The sequence below is a fragment of the Chrysochloris asiatica genome, unplaced genomic scaffold (assembly GCF_000296735.1).
Source record: "Chrysochloris asiatica unplaced genomic scaffold, ChrAsi1.0 scaffold00059, whole genome shotgun sequence".
Lineage (NCBI taxonomy): Eukaryota > Metazoa > Chordata > Mammalia > Afrosoricida > Chrysochloridae > Chrysochloris > Chrysochloris asiatica.
Genome location: NW_006408577.1, coordinates 13,752,631 through 13,773,106, shown reverse-complemented (window position 1 = coordinate 13,773,106; position 20,476 = coordinate 13,752,631). Strand labels below are relative to the sequence as shown.

The 20,476-nt window shown below is 37.3% G+C and overlaps 1 protein-coding gene across 1 annotated transcript in view; it reads right to left on the bottom strand.

Moving 5' to 3' along the window:
• Positions 1-949: 949 nt before the first annotated feature.
• Positions 950-20,476, bottom strand: part of WDR75 (WD repeat domain 75) — a 33,714-nt gene continuing 14,187 nt past the window's right edge. Inside the window, exons 6-21 of the mRNA XM_006864037.1 lie at positions 19,944-20,014; positions 18,594-18,713; positions 17,539-17,627; positions 13,057-13,215; positions 12,163-12,222; positions 11,957-12,072; positions 10,309-10,484; positions 9,035-9,192; positions 8,409-8,589; positions 7,641-7,735; positions 6,599-6,694; positions 5,790-5,959; positions 4,821-4,880; positions 2,357-2,500; positions 1,634-1,725; positions 950-1,261 (exon numbers count right to left, since the gene is read on the bottom strand). Of these exons, the coding sequence (XP_006864099.1) occupies positions 1,060-1,261; positions 1,634-1,725; positions 2,357-2,500; positions 4,821-4,880; positions 5,790-5,959; positions 6,599-6,694; positions 7,641-7,735; positions 8,409-8,589; positions 9,035-9,192; positions 10,309-10,484; positions 11,957-12,072; positions 12,163-12,222; positions 13,057-13,215; positions 17,539-17,627; positions 18,594-18,713; positions 19,944-20,014 (1,989 nt within the window). The 3' untranslated portion in view covers positions 950-1,059. The remainder of the gene's footprint in view (positions 1,262-1,633; positions 1,726-2,356; positions 2,501-4,820; positions 4,881-5,789; positions 5,960-6,598; positions 6,695-7,640; positions 7,736-8,408; positions 8,590-9,034; positions 9,193-10,308; positions 10,485-11,956; positions 12,073-12,162; positions 12,223-13,056; positions 13,216-17,538; positions 17,628-18,593; positions 18,714-19,943; positions 20,015-20,476) is intronic.

Sequence of the window (20,476 nt, the reverse complement as noted above, 5' to 3'; positions counted from 1 at the left end):
GATAGTGACTCAAGTCATTTACATCAATTTTGTGAACACTTATCATCTGTATTATCATTTGTATATTTTTACTAAATTTTTCTGTTAACTTTTTTTTTTTTTTTTCAAAGTTTATTGTGCATTGAGTGAGGGAAGGCTTACAGGGCAGATCATCAGTTTTACATTTAACAAATCTTCATTATGTTTACAGTCCCCTCCATGCACCCTTAGCCAACAGTATCTATTTACCTCTATTACTTTTTTTTCCCTTTGATGTACACATGCCACTCTGAAAATATGTATTCATTTAAATGTCCAAAGGGCACATTTTGCAAGCTAGTCTCCTGCCCTCAGGCATGCTGCCTTTCTCAGTCTGTGGGCCTAGAGTCCTCTGCTGCTCTGTCTCTCTATGTCATTGCCTCTGCCACCATCCCTGTTGTCGCTGCTTTTCTGATTTTTCTTTTAACTTTTTAATGTAAAATGTGTAGAAGTGTTTTTTCAGGTAACTGGAAAACTCAAAATGCTAAGTGGCTAAGATGTAGCAATTTCACTAATTTAGCATAATGCAGGGAGCGATTTGGTTGACTTTGTATTCACAGCCATCAAATGGAGAGAGTAATACCATTGCTTACAACCTCCTAAAGCTGTTGTGGAACATTACACTTACTAGTAGTTTAGACAAGTCTATGAATAACCACGTATCAGTTTTTTAAGTCATACTTGACTGACAAATTTTGGTGTCAAATTTAACACAACATCCACAAAACCTTTTGATTTTCACAACTTTACATATCTCCAAATTAAAGGTACGGGTACAAAAGCTCTGCTTTATCACCTGTGGAAAAACCCACAGTTTGTAAGGCTGATATGTGATTCAAAATGATGCACATGTGCCACACCTACAGAACCATAAAGTATGATAACAAACACAGCTTCATATGATAAGTTATTTAAAAAGTAATCCTGTGAGTAATATTTAATATGTTAAGAACAGAAACAACATAAAAAATATACTTCTGGAGTATAACCATATAATTAAAAAAAAATGTGCAAGACCCCGAGCTGCTTCATCACCAATGCTTATAGAGCTGCTAGCCAGCTGTAGTCTACTTTCCTTAATTTCCTCAGTTCTTTTTCTTCTGATTTTGACAACTGATGTATAATATCTTCTTCCGCATCTATGTCATTTGTATCTTGGACTTTTTCAGTAACATCATTTTCTTCATCTGAACTGTCACTTTCTTTTTCTTCCATATCTTCATCATCAGGAATTTCTTCATCACTTAAACAATAACAGTATACAATATAAGTTTTTAAATTTATATTTCTAAATGGTAACTTTCTAATTTAAGAGATCTATGGGGAAATATAATCATCTGAACAAGGTATAGGAAGCATATTAACTGTTCATGATAAATTGATTTATATGAGACAAATTCATAAAAAGTTGGAAATGCATACTGAATTCTTAAAACATTCAAAAGATCTGACCTATTTTCAATGTATTTTACTTTATTTAATAATTTTGTTTTCTAACTACATTTTAAAACTGTTATAAATTAAATATGCCAATATAATATAAATATTCATAAATGATCCTGTTTTCCCAAACACAGAGAAAGAGCATCTAAACATATTTTTTAAGGTGTTTTACCTATTTGTCTTCTTAGAGAGCAGCAATGAGTTTACAAACATGGTGCATAGAAAAGAGGCAGACGGCAGTACGTGGGCTGGAGTGTGAAGAAGCTAAAATCAAAACAAATCAGGGTTTTATATAAACAGGTTATTCCTTGGCATAATATATTGCTTCTTTAAGGGTCTTTATTATTGTTAAGTGTCTTGAGTCGTTCCTAACTTATAGCAATCTTGCATAGGGTTTCTGAGGAGCAGCTGGTGGGTTTGAAATCACTGACCTTGTGGTTAGCATTAGCAGTCCAGTGCTTATCCTACAGCGCCACAACATATGTATTACAAATGCCAAGGGCTGAGCACCTTCTAACTTCAAGAAAATCAACAGCTCCCTCCCCTCATCCTAGGTCTGTTAAGTGCTGTCAAGGCAGTTCCGACTCATAGTGACCCTATATAGGGTTTTCCTAGGAGCAGCTGATGGGTTGGAACCACTGATCTTATGATTAGCAGTTCAGTACTTATCCTACAGTGCCACACCAAGACTCCCATCCTGGGTCTAGGCCAAAACAATTCCAGAGCCTAAGGTTACATTATTTGCTTTGGGTTATTAAAGTCACATAGTATACAAATGAGTTAAAATGATTATTTAAACATTATTTGACTCAGATTGATAGAATAAAAACTAACGTTAAGGTGTTTTGTTAGATTTTATTTCTGTTTCACACTGTTTGCTTTAATGACTACTTACCTCACTAATTGCAGGTATATTTTCGGTTACGGGGAGCTGTACCAACTCATTCCCCATAGTATTTAATTTTTCATCCTGCTGTTGCCTGTGCTTCCCCAATATGAAATAAAATGGGGTTGTTGGAAGACTTTCTTCTGCTAGTAGCTAAAAGAATTCAAGATAAAGGGAAAGTATTTCAGTACACAGGTAGAAATGCTTTAAACTCAACAATACATACTACAGATCCGTAAAAATGAGAAGGACAACGTATGCTAGAAATGATCTAGTCTAATCTTATTTTACAAATAATGGAATTAAGGCCTAGCATCCTACTTTGGAAAAAGCAATTCACTTAGAAAAATGTAAAATATGCATTAACCACTACTTCCTCTCCAAATCCTACAAAAAATGACAGGGATAGTCAAGAAGGCACAGCCCTACAATGATAAGAGAATGGGAGAGAGGCCTACATACAAATTATATTACAATTTTCTCCATAAAATAGCTCAGCCAGGTAACAGAGATGAGAGGTGACATGTTCCACATTGGAAAAAACTTCCAAACTGTTTTCTTGGGGGCCCATTTTTAAATATGTAATGGAAGACAAAAATCAAAACAGATTGAAGACAAGCAAACACTAAAGTGCTTCAGATAGAATATGCAAGGAGGGAAAATGATTAAGGATGAGGAAATCTAGAAAATAGAAAACACACATTAGAGCACTATTTAACACTAAAAAATAGGAGTTTCAAAAAAAAAAAAGACTGTATAGGAAATTTTCCAGGGCATGTGATCCCAGACAGAAAGACCCCAATGAAGGCCCAGTGAACGGATGAAAAATATTCAAAAGGCAAACAAACCTTATGAAATATCAACACCAAGACAAAGAAAATTCTTCGTTAGTTCTCTGCTTAAAACCCTCCAAGGAGAGATCTTAATCTTTTCAGAAGGCCTACCTTGACTGACTTACTGTTGTTAAGTGCCCTTGAGTCGGTTCCGACTCATAGCAACCTCGTATCAGGTTTTAAGGAGCGGCTGGTTGGTTTGAACTGTCAACATTGCAGTTCAAACCGACCTTGTGGTTCAGTGCATTATCCTGCAGCGCCACACCAGGATGCCCTACCTTGGCTATACTACTTAAAATTGTAAGCTGTACCCCATGTGCTTTTTCTTTACTGCCATCCATCATAATTCTTATTCACCTTTTAAAATATTACACATTTTACTAATCTAATGCTGGATGTTTATTGTCTATATTTAAACATAACAGACCAGGTTACAGATAAAGACAAAGAATAATAATATTGGACATCTAGCAACACTGGAAGCTATAAAAGGGGAAAAGTCTTTCAAAACGTCAAGAGAAAATTATCCTCAACCTAGAACTTTATACCCAACTAATTAAGTTAAGAGCTATCGAGTTGGTTCTGACTCAGTGACCCTGTATAGGGCTTCTCGGGAGCTCTGGTGTGTTTGAACCGCTGACCTTGTACAACACCAGGACTCATTAATCAAGTGGGAGAGTAAAAAAAAAAAAAAAAAGTTTCCAAACATGATGCCAGGTCTTGAATTTACCACCTATTCACTAAGAGAATGTGCTTCACCCAAAGCAAAGGAGTATCTGAGGAAAATGGGAATTTAACAGGGAAGCTGAATTTTCAGGATAATGATACAAACAGCACCTAAGGTGATTATTAAGCAGCAGGCTTACAGAGCAGCCAGTTTAGAATGAAACAGGTCAGAGGGCTCTTAGAAATATTTGTAAGACTTGTAATTCCTAATATGTCTAAAAATACTGAGGAGATTTACACAATTTGGGTAGAGATTGGGGTTGAATTAGGTGAGAAGTACATAAAAAAAACCAAGCTAACAAAAAACAAGACAATCATTAACTCGAGAAACCAAAATGTTGGTTACAAAAGCAAATACAATCTGTGCAATACTACATGCCTCTGCTATGAATAGTGCTTACTTGACCAATCTGAGAGATTTAAATTAGGAAGGCTGAAGGGGGGAAGACAGATGTGTGTGTGTGTGTGTGTGTGTGTGTGTGCATGTGGGGTGAGAATGGGATTGGTGGAGGGGGTGACTGCCAGGAGAAAAATCTCACCTTTATTAGATTAATACCCTAAACCTGAAAAATCCAGAATTAGGAGGATGTTTCATAGCTGATATGGAAGTAAATAAAAAACTCCAGATGAAAGAGTTGAGAGTGATTATCTTTATGGGTAATGGTGGAGTGTGTTGTAATTAAAGACCAGTTTGTCCTAAAAAACCCTTTAGAAATATTGGGTGCTTTAATTCACAAGCATATATTGCTAATAATACAAATTAACAGGCAAGTCAGTTTATGCAAATACATGCACTTTAACTCCATTTTAGGGTGACACAAAGTATTTCTCTCATAGCTGAGTCCTAAAAGTTAACTTCCTCTGTGTCGGGAGGCAGCCCAGCCTGCACTGAGAGTGGCTAAAGCACAACATACCTGTTTGCTTGTTGGTGTCAGTTTCTCTTCTGGAGACTTTGCACTGAATGTCAACAAACTCTGAAAAGAGAGATCGAATGATGATGTAAAAGACAAACTGGAGAGTGTCAATCTAACAGTGTTCACAAATTGGAAAATGAGATCACTTTTTGAGTTATACACACACTCACACACATACACAAATGAGGGGGTTTCAAAAAATCTGTGGAAAAATGGAAATAAAAGAATGGAATTTTTCCACCAGCTTTTTGCAGCCTTCTTATGTAGACACCATGATTTGAGACAGACTGGATGGCAATAGGTTTCTATGCCTACATATACCTACATATACCTACCCATAGAAATGAGCTCTGCTGTAGGGTAAGTACCTGACTACTAACCACAAGGTCACTTCTCAGAAACCCTAGAAAGGATTCCTATGAGTCAGAAATGACTTGGCACACAACAACAATCTATACAAAAGGTATTAAAAGATAATAGAATATTTAGTAACAACTGTGTAAGTAAAAAGACGGTTCTGAGAGACATTTAGGAAATGGTAATGAAATAAAAGTAAACTGGTTGATCAAACCTAAGACCCCATTTTCTTTATGCCAATTCAAACACTAAAGTTAAAGAAACAAACAAACAAACATGCTAATGATTATAATTGTAAATATTTTTAGCTGTCTCCTGAATTTTTGCTGTCACTGAGCTAACAATGCAAACAGCACTTACAGTGCCTCAAAGATGAGGGAGCAGAGTTCTTGTGTAATGCAAATGGTTCTACTGACACACATGGGGGACTGTCTCCATGGCAACTGGCTAATAATATACTCCAGTAATACTGTTACATAGCACACTGAATGATTTCTTTGGGAGGACTAATCCTTAATGAAATTATTCCACCTGTCATGGGACAACAATTGTAATATTAAAGCAACTAAAAATTATATATACAAAGTGATTGCCATAAAAGGGCTAGGCTACCTGTGATTTTGTTAGGAAGTATAACTGGGATCTGTTCAGCCACTGGTAACTTTCTGAGGTGAATGTTTCTGGGACATCTCGTGGAACAAACACTCCCCAGTGTACTTCCTCTCTGGAGATATTCTTTTGAATGTACAATGGCCTTGGCTCACTAGGTTTAAATACAAACACTAGAGGGAAAAACAAACAGACATTAACATTTTGCCTGCAAAGGTTAGTTTTAGTCTCAGATTGGCAGACTGCACTAATAACTGGGACTTGCCCCATTGAGAAAATGGCCCAGGTCTTAAAGTTATTTTAGGCTTTGATCCAAAAACTGTCTACTGAGGGCCTACTATGTGCCAAGCAAGTTAATTAAGTAGGAGGGCTAGAAAGACAAAGAGAAAGTAGAATTCCTGCTCTTGAGACCAGGGTCTAATGCCAAAGACAGACAGGAAACAATTATTGTAGTCTTTTGTATAAGTGTTATAGAAGAGATGAAAAAAGTGCTTCAAGAGCATTGAGGAAGAATGAAGAACGTTTTTTGGGGAGCTGGGGATGCTTTAAAAAGGAGGTATCTCTCTTGGGTTTTGAAGGCTAATCTGGAGTTATCCTGTGGAAAAATGATGAATGTATCATAGCTCTTCTAGAACTATGTATTAATGCTGGAGTAAGATAGTTAAGAAAGGAAGGCAGTGCCTCAGACAAAATGGCTTCAAATGAACATCTCATTGAAAGACAAGTTTCACTCAAATTATAATAAAGATGTTAAAAAGAAAATCCAGGTAACCGATTTCCTCTCACTATCAAAGTATATAGCCTATACTTACAATCGGAACCCTCCGAAGACTGAGAGATTGCTGCGATATTCTCTGAATTACGGTCAGGCTCCAAAACTCTAACACTCAATTTTGTACTCCATTCCACTGTGGGGGAAAAAAGTGATTCATTTAAGGAAAGACTTACCAAAATCTTCTTTAAGCTTGTTTTTTAAAGTGAGAAAACCTCTCTACTCAATTTTTGCTACATACAGTTCCTGATGCATTGCTTAACTTATATCAGAGACTTTAGAAGTTTATCCCACATCTTAGGGAAGTCCTGGTGGCGTAATGGCTACGTGCTTGGGTGCTAACTAAAAAAAGGTCAGTGGTTTGAACCCATCAACCACACCATGGAAGAAAGATGTGGCAGTCTGCTCCTGTATAGATCTGTAGTCTTGGGAACTCTATAGGGCAGTTTTACTTTGTCCTATGGGTAGCTGTGAATCAGTATTAACTAGATGGCAATGGATTTTGGGTTTTGTTTGTTTGGTAATCTGAATCTTTATGAGGATAATCACTTCTATTATTCCTAGGAATAGTGGGTTTTAGTTTTACACTTAACTTATCTACGAAGGAACACATTTAAAGTACCTGTGAAAGGTTGTATTGAAGTAGCAGGAAAAATAGAAAGGGGAATTTCTGTACTCCTTGTACACACTATGAAATGGTTATTATTGTAGTGACACTGGACACTACTGTTTGGTGTTATTACATAGCAGCTAAAGGTTACAGTTACTGTAACCTGTGGCTGAGTGGACTCTGACTCACAGAAACTCTATAGGACAAGGGCAGAACTGCTCCTGAAGGTTTCCAGGGCTATAAATCTTTTCACAGCAAACAGCCTCATCTCTCTCTCACAGAACAGTTGGTGGGTTTGAACCCCCAATGTTACAGTTCACAGCCCAGCACTTAACTCGCTGTACCACCAGGGATCCTTCAAGTCACCAGGCAGAACATTATACGTGGTATAGAAGTCCCCAAATACCAATATAAAATGGCAACATCCTATGTGCTTTGCCGTTACTTTATAATATAATAAAACATATCTTACAAGTACAACTGAGCAGATTCCAACAGCAAAGGATGTCATTGTCAGTAGCACCAAGAAGATACTTAGAGCATGTAAATCGCCCAAAGCAAAGGTACCTAGACAAAAACCACAAAGATGTTAACAGAGGATTACAGACTCATTCTGCAATGTAGAATTTTAGTCACATATTAATGCTCATAATTATCCTGTAAAAGAAAGGAATTAAGGAGTGAAAAAGGATTATTTAGCTGTTTTGTTTATTTAGGAAAACAGACTTGATGACTACTACATTGGAGAATATTAATCACCATGTAAAGAACAAATGTGAAATGAAGGTCACTTGGCTAAAACCCTATTTAATGTTTGTTTACCTACAAGAGGAAAATCAGCAATGTGAACACTGAAGAGAAGCTTATAAAGTAAATTCAAAATCAGTCATTTAGGAATTAAAAATGATTTCATTAGCTATCTGCGAGAGGTCAATTAGAATTGAGGTAAAATGGATGATATTGCTGGTATCTTCCTTTCACAGAGCACAACAGTTTTTATGGGAAGACACATAAGGCAAGCATTATTTGGATTCACTCTTCTATTATTATTAAGCATTAGTAGCAAAGCATTCACAGCCATACAAGTATTTATTACAATACTTGCATTTTGGTCAGCTGCTTCCCTTACTAATTTACAAGATAACTTTTGAGAAACAGTATATTATTACTGAAGTTTATAAAAAAACTTTGCTTTAAAAAACACAAAAAGTACTGCACAGTCCCTAAATTATTGACCTACCTTACTTTCCCAGCTCGTTGGCAAAATGTACACTTTAACTCCCATGTCTCTGAGTCCCACAGTGTGACTGTTTCCTCAAAACTAACTGCAAGTAAAGAGCCATCTTCAGAGAAACAACAGTTAGTTGCTTGGTATTTGTGGTAACTACCAACAAAGTCACAGGTCCAACCAACAGCTTTTTCTGTGAAAATATAAAGGTGTCAGTTCAGACAATGTGTCAGTACTAAGTAATATGACAGGGAAGCAATAAGGGTTATGAAATAAACCCCAAAAATCTGCTTCCCAAAGCTTCATTAAGTTAGTACAAGCAAAATCGATAGATTTGAATTTTATGCCCCTTTCTAGAGACCTTGACCTCCCTCTAGTGGAAGAGTCAAAGGATTAATGGCAAAACTCCTTTTTACCAAACCCTCACAACAAGGGTAATTAACACACAAATGCCATTAAAAGTATACATTTTCTGGGGGTGGGAAAAAAGTATGTTCTTAAATTTACTAAAATGAGACTATATCCTAGAGAATTAAACACTGTAGAAAATGTTCTCCTAAGATAGATGTAATTTCTGAAAGATAAAGATACCAATTCTTAGAGCTGTATACCATTTAGGTCCACTATAAGTAACTTACTGTATATATCAGAATCATCTGTTAATATCCATACTTTGAAGTAGCCATCTTTACTACATGTAACCAAGGTGGGGGTTTCAGATTTTCTTGCATTGCAGAAACAGAGAGCTGTGATGTGGTCATCATGTGGCATGCTAACCTTCGTGTTAAGAACAAACCTAGTAGGAAACAAATTTATTCTTACATTAGGGCAGTATGTTTTGTTTTAAAAGATTGATAATTATTACCTGGATGACACACAAATGAGTGCTCTATCTGTGCTGTGGTGGGTGCCTTTAAGCGACCCAGTATATGGTTTCCAAGGAGCGGCTGGTAGGTTAGAACCACGGACCTTATGGTTAGCAGTCCAGTGCTACAGCGCCACACCAGGATTCTGTCTATAAGGGGCACATAGTACAGAGTTCTAATACACTGTCTCTGGCTTAGATGGCACTGCTATGAATGAGCCATGACATGTGCTCTTAAAAGAGAATGGGGACAGGATAGCATACCAATTTATAAAAAGCAGAGTCTGTGGAGCCTGACAGACATGGGTTCAAACCCCTGGTCCGCCACTTATATGACCAATGGCTTTGGAAAAATTCATCTAATCTCTTTGGATTCATTTCTTTACCGGTAAAATGTATGGTGCTTACCTTACAGTGTTCTTGTGATAATTAGTAAGACAATGTCTATAAAAGCACTAGGCCTCATTTTTGGCATAAGGAGTTAATAGAGTTATTATGGCCATGGGACAAGAATCTAGTGGGCCCCTTGATAGCTGAAAAACACACACAATGCTTCTACCTAACACTTCTGCTTTTCTAGAGAAGAAAGCATAATGCTACTGGGAGAGCAAGGGAATTAGGATACTTGGAGTCTATCTTTGGATTTGTCTGGAATTTGTATTATATCCCTGAGAACATCACTCTTCCATGTGAGTAAGATGACACAATGCCTGGAGGTCAATGACGGTTTCTTAGAGTAGAAAGCCTACAGGATTTATTGGTGGTTATGCGCCATGGAGTCGGAACTGACTCATAGTGACCCTCTACAGGGTTTCCAAGGCTGCAAATCTTTACATGAGCAGAAAGCCTTATCTTTCTCCTATGGAACAGATGATAGTTTTGAACTGCTGACCGTGAGATTAGCAGCCCGATTCGTAACCGCTATGCTACCAAATCTGAGACTTAGCAATAGAAATGAAACATCCTAAAGACAGACAACTAAAACTGTAAAATAAAGTCAAATGTTTTATACTCTGAAATTAAGAATAGTTATATAGGTAACATTACCCTTGTGTTTTCTTATTATATGCCCACAGCTTCATTTGCAATTCAAGCTCAGTTTCCTTTTCTTGCCTTTGTTCCACTGTTGCAAGCCAGTTGCCTTGGCAACCAAATGCAGCCTTTGTTAGCTCAATTTGGATCAGATCATAATCATTGATATATTCTTGCTGTATAATATCTAACTAATGGTTAAAAAACAAAAAAGAAAGTATTATAATAAGAATAAGAAAGTATTCAAGGAATGATAATAAACCACAAACCATACCACCCAAGATAATTTCAATCTATATTTTCAGATAAAAAAAAAAAAAATTAACAGTTATGACATCAGAACGCCATTACTACAGGGAACATATCATATAGTATCAATTGTTGTTAAGTGCCATTGAGTTAGTTCCGATGCAGAGACTTTGTATCAATTGTTGTTGTTATGTGTCTTGGAGTTGGTTCCGACTCATAGTGGTTTCCAAGGCTGTAAATCCTTACGGGAGCAGAAGGCCTCATCTTTCTCCCACAGAGCAGCTGGTAGTTTCATACTGCTGACCCTGAGGTTAGCAACCCGATTCGTAACCACTACGGTACCAGTGCTAGGTGAGGATTATTTTTCAATGATATTGACTATTAGCAATGACTGCTGTTGTTATTAAGTGGCATTGAGTTGGTTCTGACCCATAACAACCTTGTATAGTGTACATCCAAAGAGCGGCTGGTGAACTTAAACAGCCAACCGTGTGGATCAAACTGACTTTGCAGTCCAATGCATTAACCCACAACACCACACCAGGACTCTTAAGTTATTACTTTATAAATGGATTATAAAATCCATGTAATGCTAAAGCACTGGACTGGTAACCGTAAGGTCAGCAGTTCAAACCCGCCAGATGCTCTCAGAAACCCTATGAGTCGAAATTGACTTGATGGCACACAACATTTACTAAACATGTATTTAAGTGCCTTTTATTTCCTTGGGATGTGAGTGTACAAAGACCAAGAAGAAAAACTTCCTTTAGAAGGGGTTTAAACATGACACAGCGAAATAGAGAAAGTGTTCAAGTTATTGTGATAGAAATTTGTGAAGGCTACTGTGGGGTCATGGTAGTTGTGTGCCATTGAGTAGAATCAGTTTTGACTCATAGGCTGTAAATCTTTGTGGGAGCAGAAAGTCTCATCCTTCTCTCATGGAGCTGCCGCTGGATTCGAACTGCTGACCTTACTGTTACAGCGCTATATGTAAAAATGGGAATTCTGTATTTATTAGGATTATAAGAAGTGTTCCTCTTTAATCAACATTGAAAATTTTATCTTCACAGTTCCACCACAAAGCAGAAGTTTATGTCATCAACCCACAGTGTTAGCCTCATCTGTGTGACTCAAAGGCAGATATATGTGTGACGGGTAATACCAATAGTGCTGCCTGAAACAAGGTAAACTAGAAATAGAGTCAACGCACGAATGAACGAGACACGATGCCTTCCGTGCAGACTTAATATGCAGTCTTGGTTTCATGAGCACTATGCTCTAAACAACTAAGCAAACACAGAAAACATGGACAATGTTGAATTACATACAGGTAAAGGATCTTATTTCAGAAGCTACCAAATAAGTGTGTAATGATGCAGTAGTGTAAAGGCCAGTTAAGTGATGAAAATCTTACATTGTATAACTGCTTATCATTCTGGAGAGAATAAAACTGCAGGTGCCCAGGTTTTCCATTCAAAACCAAAGCTCTAGTTCTTGGATCAATCAACAAACCAGTAAAGATATTTCTATCTGCAAAACAAGTGACAAACAATAGTTGAAGTCAGGGACGGATTCACCTTTAAAATGTACCAGATTCAAATTCAGTCCATTTTGCAGTACCTTTCACTAGGCCTTGAATTACCGCAGAAGCTTCAAGATTTCGGTGAATGACTATTATTTCTGTGGATAAAAAAAGAGAAGATAAATAGGACAGAACCTCAAGATGGAAAAATCACTTGAATTAGTATCATTCTAAGAAACCCTATACAGGGTCGCTAAAAGTCGGAACCGACTTGACGGCATTTAACCACCAACAGAAAAATACACCATAATAATAATAAAAAAAAACCACTCAGTAACAAAGGGTGTTTACTAGAAAATCAGAAATCTATTTGGTGATTTACAAGATATGGTGGTCAGGGTGCAGGGTACCTTTCTGTTGGGGTTCTAAGTTTTATTATTTGTGCTCCTGAACACATTTTAGTGTTAATTCAGAAACTCTATACCCCAAAAGATAAAACATAAGTGTCTACTTCAAAACTCTCTCTGTACTTCCCCACCTCTTCCAGATGAATATTTAAAATATGTTGTGGCACAACAATAACTAAATGCACTTAGCCCTACATTTCCATATCAACATGTTGGATTCTGCTGGTAGTTGGGGATAGAAAAGGATGGAGAAAACAGAAGGAATTAAATCTATGCCATACTTAGTTCTGTTATAGTTGTTTAGTGCCGTCAAGTTGGTTCCGATTCATAGTGATGCTGGATAAGGCTTGACCCGCCAAACTTGAGTTTGACCTTACAGTCCAGTGCTTATCCTACAGCACCAGTTTTTATTTCGCATTCCCTATAGATGCTCCCATAAAGATTTACAGCCTTGGTAACCCTATACAGGGTCACTATAAGTCAGAACCAACTCCATAGAACATAACCATCACCACCACAGATGTTAACTAATAGCATTTTAAAATAATATACCCTCACAGTTTGAAAAAACAAGTACAGACTTACTATTATCAGAGTGAGAAGTACAGAACAAATCTCCTGCAGGTGAGACTGAGATATGTTCAATAGTTGCTCCCAAACGAGGGAGGAATTCTTTATTCTTCTCTGTTGCATCGCGCCACTCTACCAGTACTGATTCACGACCGCCGCTCAGCAGACTGGCGCCTTCTCATCCATCAAAATGCATTATAATGACAGTGTTTTGAGAATAAAAATAGAGAAAGAAAAACATCATTAACACTGCATTTTTCTACTACGTTAAAGAACCAAACTAAATGTAAGTGGGCTCAATATTAATAAAAATGTAAAGACTGTGATGCTGTAGTAGAAACATGAACAAAACCTCATCTAGGCTGCTTACAAGAGAAAACTTAAATATATGGGTAAGTAAAAATTATGGCTACAAAACCATGGAAACTTTCATTAAACAAAAAAGCCTCTTCCTCCCATTGAGGTCTATACACTTCTGAAGGCAGTGAGTTCATCTCTCACAATTCCCTGAAGAATTCTGTGCTCTTCCATTTGCAGTACTTCAAAACAGCAGTTGAGGGCTACCCTAGGGACTCCAATTATGTTCCCTGAATTTGAGGAACTAAAACATGTCTGAAGGAGCAAGGTCAAGATTGTAGAGTGAGTGGGGTATGCTTTTCAAGTTAAATTGTAGGACAGCCTTTGTCACCCTTGAAGAATGAGCAGGTGCATTGTTGTGATGGAAAAAAATACCTTAGCGCAACTTTTCTGGCCTTTCTCTAATAGTTTTCATTTTTCTTTAAACTTTCTACTAACTTGTCTACAGACAATACTGATCAGAGACATGTTTAAGCATGTTTTATTTGGAATAAAACCATGCATGTATGAACTGAAACCCTAGTAACAATATTTTTTTACTTACTCTTATAAAACGCACTACAAGATCGGTATATCTGACAAAAAGTAAAATATCAAGATACCGACAACTAACTCTCTAACAGTTCAGCCAATGGAGACATGAAGGAATAGGAAGAAAGAAAAGGAAGTGAGTTAGACAAAGAAAAAGATTATTATATTAGGTACATTTAGATGATGGACATATGGGAAATGTCCTTTCCTTTCCTGTTATCAGGAAGTATGTAAAATTGGTTTCTTTCTTCCTTAAAGTTTGCAAGAATTTATCAGTGAAGCCTATGGACCTCGAAGGAGCCCTGGTGGTGCTCGAGGTTAAGCATCACATTGCTAACATTCAGGATGGCCATTCAAAACACCAGTCTCTCTGCATGAGAAAAACACAGCTAAAATCTTTGCTCCCATAAGGACCCTATAAAGGGTCACTATGAGTCAGAATTGGCTTGATGGCAGTGAGTTAGTGGTACTGTTTATACATGCCTAGCAGATGTTTACGCAGGGGCTTCAAAGAGTTTGTGGAAAAAAATCAGTTATCTTTTAATCCATTTTTCAATGAACTATTTGAAGCTCCCTTATATTAGTTTTGTAGGAAGTTTAAAAATAAAACTCTAGGTTCTAAAAAAGATACTGATTTATATATATTTTCCATTTCTTTTTGGATCAGTTTTTCAGAAATGTTCATGAATTTTCAGAAATGTCTATTTCACACAAATTATTTACATAAAATTGTTATTATTTTTTTTCTAATAAAAGTCTGTATTTTGAAAATGTCCAAGCATGCAAGAATACTACAATTAAAAATAAAAACATACCTTCTTATCTTCTATACTATGGTCCCTCTATCCACATCAGATCAATGGCTAGTATCTATTATGCCTGTATCTTTTCTTGGTTTGTTGCCCTTATCCATTTCATCTACCTCCTCTCACACTAGTTAGCAACCATTCTTTCTGTAGTGGTCTTACGGTGTAATGTTGGGACATTTAGGATTAGGAAGGACGGACAGAAGAAATGACCAAAGTTAGAAGAGAATGAAGACACTGCCCGGAACATATATGTAGCATACATACACTACCCCACACTCACTCATTCTTTCTTGGGTGAAGAAAAAAGAACAGTCTACATGTTTTATCAGTAAAGCTGTTGTTGTTAGCTGCAGTTGAGTCAACTGGCTCACAAGGACCTTACGTACAATAGAACAAAACACTGTCTGGTCCTATGCCATCCTTACAACTGTTGTTATGTTAGAGTCCACTGCTGCCGCCACTGTGTCAACCCATCTCATTGTAGATCTTTTTTGTTGACCCTCCACTTTAGCAAGCATGCTGTCCTTGCCACGGTACTTACTTTCAATATTCTTCTGCAATAGCACAATGCAAATATACTGATTCTTCTCCAGTCTTCCTTATTCTTGTCTACCTTTCACATGCACATGCAGCATCTTTGCTCTTTAACACTTCTATGAGGTCTTTTGCATATGTGCCACATGTAATATACCTTTGATTTCTTAACTAATGCTTCCATGAGCCTTGATTGTGGATCCAAGTAAAATAACATCTTTGGCAACCTCAATCCTTTTATTTCTCATGTTATTTATTGGTCCAGTGTGAGGACTTTTGTTTTCTTTACACTTAAGTGTGATCCATACTAATCATACAGGTAATTTCTCTTTATTCCCTTTCCATCTTAATTCCCATATGCTATTGTCCTAGGCTGGGTTCTCCACAGCTTATATATGTAGATATAAAGAGAAATTTATATCAAGGAAATAGCTCACACAGTTGTAGAGGTGGGCAGATGTCACGGGCCTGATGTAGGACTGGAGGTTTGTGAGTCACAAAGTTACAGGGTTAATGAACCAAGACTGGCAGATCAAATGGTGGGCAGGTAAGATGGCAGGCTGCTGACGACCCCCCGGATAGGCAGGCAACAGAACAGGATACTGGCTCAAATCCAAAGAACCCAAGGTTGGACGATGAGCTAGAAGTAGGATCCAGACCCAGCAGAAAGCTTTGCCCAAGTGTCCAGTCCACATACCTGAAGAAACTTTTCTTTCAACTAACTGTTGCTCACAGCAGATCACATCACAGAGGTGATTAAATTGTATTAAACCTCATCATAGGGGGGCAGCTACATCTCAACTGCCAAGCACTGAGAATCCTGGACCAGTTAAGTCGACACAAACCTTAACTACCTCAATCACGATCTTACTCCTGTCCACCCTCATGGCTGAATACACTAGCACTGCTTCCCAAACCCAATGCACAAGTAGGCTAAAGATGACTCCTATTTCCTGGGGTTCCAGTAAGTCATACTTACATAATACTGTAAGATGCAGAACACTGGAAACATCTAAAACTTGCCCTGGCAATCTCTGGGAAGATCCGCAGAAAGAAAAAATCACTTTTCTGCCTTCTTACTTACACCAAGTAAGTACACAGTCTTCCCTAACTAGCTTCTTTTTTTCAGGTGTAGCTATAATACATTGACATGATCTTCACCACATGGGCTCAAGGGTACTATTAAGCATCAGGAGTAACCAAAGGCAAACTGTACTTGACATTTTTGTTCAAGATTACTGTGTTTTCAAGGATGTAATTTTACTTACTATTGTTAAGTGCTGCAAAGTCATTTCGACTCATAAAAACCCTTTACAGGGCTTCCAAGGAGTGGCTGGTGGGTTTGAACTACTGACCTTGCTGTTATCAGTTCAGCGTACACCAGGACCCCACTATAATCAGCTTAAATGGAACAAATATCTGATCTGAATTAATTTTAAAAAGTCAAGGTTGAATGAGGTCACCTAGAAACAACATGAGCTGCAAAATCAGACTTAGGCTCAAATCCCACTTACTAGCCTCACGACCCAACTCCAGAGTTCACTCCATTCTTCTGTAAAATGAGTGATCCAGTTTCATAGGTCAAGGGTGAAATGAGATAATGGTATAAAGTACTAGCACAGTCCTTTGCACCTGATAACTGCTTGTTGTCATTGCTAAGTGCCATGAGTTTGGTTCAGACTCACACTGATCCTGTATAGGGTTTAAGGAGCGGCTGGTGAGTTTGAACTACTGACCTCGCGGTTAGCAGTCCTGTATCCTACACCTCACCAGGACATCTGATAAACTGTAGCTGTAGTTATTAACAACAGGTCCTTAATGATGCAGACACTATTTAATAAGCAATGGAATGTAACTAGGCCCTTAATAGTTAGAGGGATTTTATTACAGGTATACACTTTGAAATGGGAGCATGGTAGCTCTGAAGGATAAGCACAGTACTGAAAACCACAGGTTGGTGGTTCGAACTCACCAGCCTCTCTGTGGGATAAAGATGAGACTTTCAGCTCCTAGAAAGATTTATAGCCTCAGAAATCCTATACAAGGCTACTATGAATCAGAACGGATTTGATGGCACTTAACAAAAACACACTTCAAAAACTGAGCACACAGAAACCTAAACTATATGGCATTGTGCACAGCAGAACCCCAAACACAGGAGTGACGTGTGTTTATAATTTATTTGGCTTATTCGATTCTAAATCTTTTAAACTGTAAACAGTGGGTGAAAATATTTGACTTATATGCTTTATAAACCTGCACTTACCTGTTACTGAAAAAGCCAAATCCATGACCATATCATGGTGCCAATGCAAACACGTGTAGGTGTATTTTTTATCATCATCAAAGTTTCTCCTAGTGGAAAAAAGTTTTCATTAGACCAAAGTTGTAAGTTAGGAAAATAATGGCATTCCAAATACCGTAATAAACCGTAATTTCAAGTTTACTGGATTTTATGTGCAATCTGTACGTTTTCTATTTCTACCTCAAGTCATTTCTACAAATAAACCATCTATGGTATTGTACAAGTCAGGCATTCAGTGTAGGCACATTTTTCCTTTTTAGTAAAGGCTGACAAAAAGTCCTCATTAAAATGGTAACATGGGATTTTTTACTCTGTGTCCCCTAAAAACATGTACTGTCAATCCTAATCACTAAGCCTGTGTTATAATCCCATTGGGGAATAGGCTCTTTACTGTGTTCATGATGAATGTCTAGTCTAGTGTATATTATGTATTGCAAAAATTTCTTTTGAGATATGAGATTACCACACTTGTACACAAATAACACATAGGTTATGTTTTCTTATATGGGCAAACCACACAACCCCCACATGCATTAGTTTTCTTTGCATAACATGCATGATATATCTGCAAAAACATGGTAAACAAGCAAGCAGAGGTGAGGGAAGGCAGATGTTAAACCACACCCAACAGCACTCAGAAGAGAAGGACCAAAGCCAACAGATGTGCCTCCCCTTAGGCTAATGCCCTGCATTTGAACTTCCAGCTTCCTAAAATGTGAGAATACAAATGAGTTTGCTTTAGTCACCCACTTGCAATTGTTCCATCATAGCAGCACTAGTATCTTTAGTAAAGCATTTCTTTTTTAGTCCAAAGTTAGAAAATTCTAATAGCAACTCTATGAAATGAAGAGCACAATAATAAAAGAAATAAAGGGTGGCAGCAAAGTCTAACTTCTATTTCCGACATTGGCTTCTCAGTACTCTTCTTTTCACTGGTCGCGACAGAGCCTTGTTCTGCAGGACTAGCATATAAAACAGCATATAACTGATCACCGTATCTTTATGGATTAACTCACCAAAGACGGATTTTGCCATCCCTGTGACCAGATGCTATGCAGTCTTCCTTTGGATGGCATGCTACACATGTGAAATCATTCTTAGCATGCTTCTTATTTTTTGATGATGATAAAGTAAACCTAGAAGATAGAAAACAAAAACTCTTCGTCATTATCTTGTAAATGGTGACATAGTTAAGTATAAAATAAAAGGGAGTTCTCGCATCCTTATCAAACAAAATTAGAGAGCTCTCAGAATTCACTGACTAGAAATGCAGGACTGTTTAAAAAAGAAAATTATGATCAAGAATAAGCATTTTGTTTTGTTAATATGTACGATGGTGCTTCAAAAAGTTCATGGAAAAATGAACAGATAATGGAATTTTTTACACACTTTTGAAGCCTCCTCATATTAACATACAAATGTAAACATCATATGACTAATATTCTGGGGCTGGTCTATACAGGCCATTGACACAAAAGTTAAAAAAAAAGAAGTAAATAAAGAAAAAAGACAGTACTTTTAGTGGCTTTTAGGGATAGGCAATACATAATCAAATTTCATATTCAAGTGTATTTTACCATGAAGCCTATGAAACATATCTGAGACAACTGGCTAATACATTTAAAAGGATAAATCAAAAGGGCTGAATCCATCTGAAGCGTGACTACTCGATGCTTAGCATTAGAGTTCTGTGTTGTCTTACAACTCTAGTAAACTCCAAATCCAAACGTACTGCTCATGGTGACCTAGAGACTCTATATAGTTTCTGTACTGTCGGGTAAGCAGTATACTGCTAAATGCAAGCTAAGTGGTTCAAATCCACCTCTGAAACCTTTTACAGACTCACTATGAGTTGAAATAGACTCAACACAACAAGAACAACAAATCTTTATAGGAACAGAAAGCCTCATCTTTCCCCTGCAGAGCATATGGTGGGTTTGAACCACCAACGCTGTGGTTAGCACTCCAATGCTTAGCCTACAGCACTTCTCTACTAGGCAGCTATTACCCCATGTTAAATCCAATTGGAGGTACATTAGGGTTCACATGGACTATATGTCACTCATTTTAAAGAAGTACCTAAAGGTCTGTAGTAATCCCTATAGCCATAAAATGTAAATTAGAATTACCTGGAGAATCTACAGCCAATGTTAGCAATGTGTATGTATGTATACCACATGCAGAGGGACTCTTGGCTGGAAAACATTATTTTGCTTTTTTGTGAGTTATGATTCCCCCTTCCCCCACTCACCACTATACTTTGGCATCACAATCACTAGTAACATGAAACTAGAAACAGTTTTAGACAAGTATAAAATTATCAAACCCTTAAACAAACAAACAAAAAACTAACAAAGAATGCTTACCTTGATGTTGTTTTCTTTTTGAAAAAATAAACAGACAAGTAAAAGTCCCGTACTGCTGCAACATATTCACCCTAGTATTTTAAAGAAAAGATGCTATAACACTCATAAAATTAGTGTCGATACTCTTTAAGAATATTCTCATCATAAAAGTTAAGACCAAAAGGGCAACATTTGCCCCAAACCAGAGATGACAAGGCAGACAGGGAGAGGCAACCCAGCTGAATGGCAACAGGGAGCCCAGAGAGGAAACGGGCAGAGTGCTGACACACTGTGGGAACAAGCTGTGTATCAGTTATTGATTAGAAAACTAATTGTATAAACTTCCATCTAAAGCACAATAAAATGTTCAAAAAACCCATAAGACTGTTCCAACACAAAGACTGAACCATAATGTAATCTACGGACTTAAGTTTTAATGATTTATTAACACTGCTTCATCCATTTTTATCAAATATATCATAGGACTGTGTTGTTGTTAAGTGCTGTCAAGTTGGTTCTGAATCATAGTGACCCTGTATAGGATTCCTAAGGAA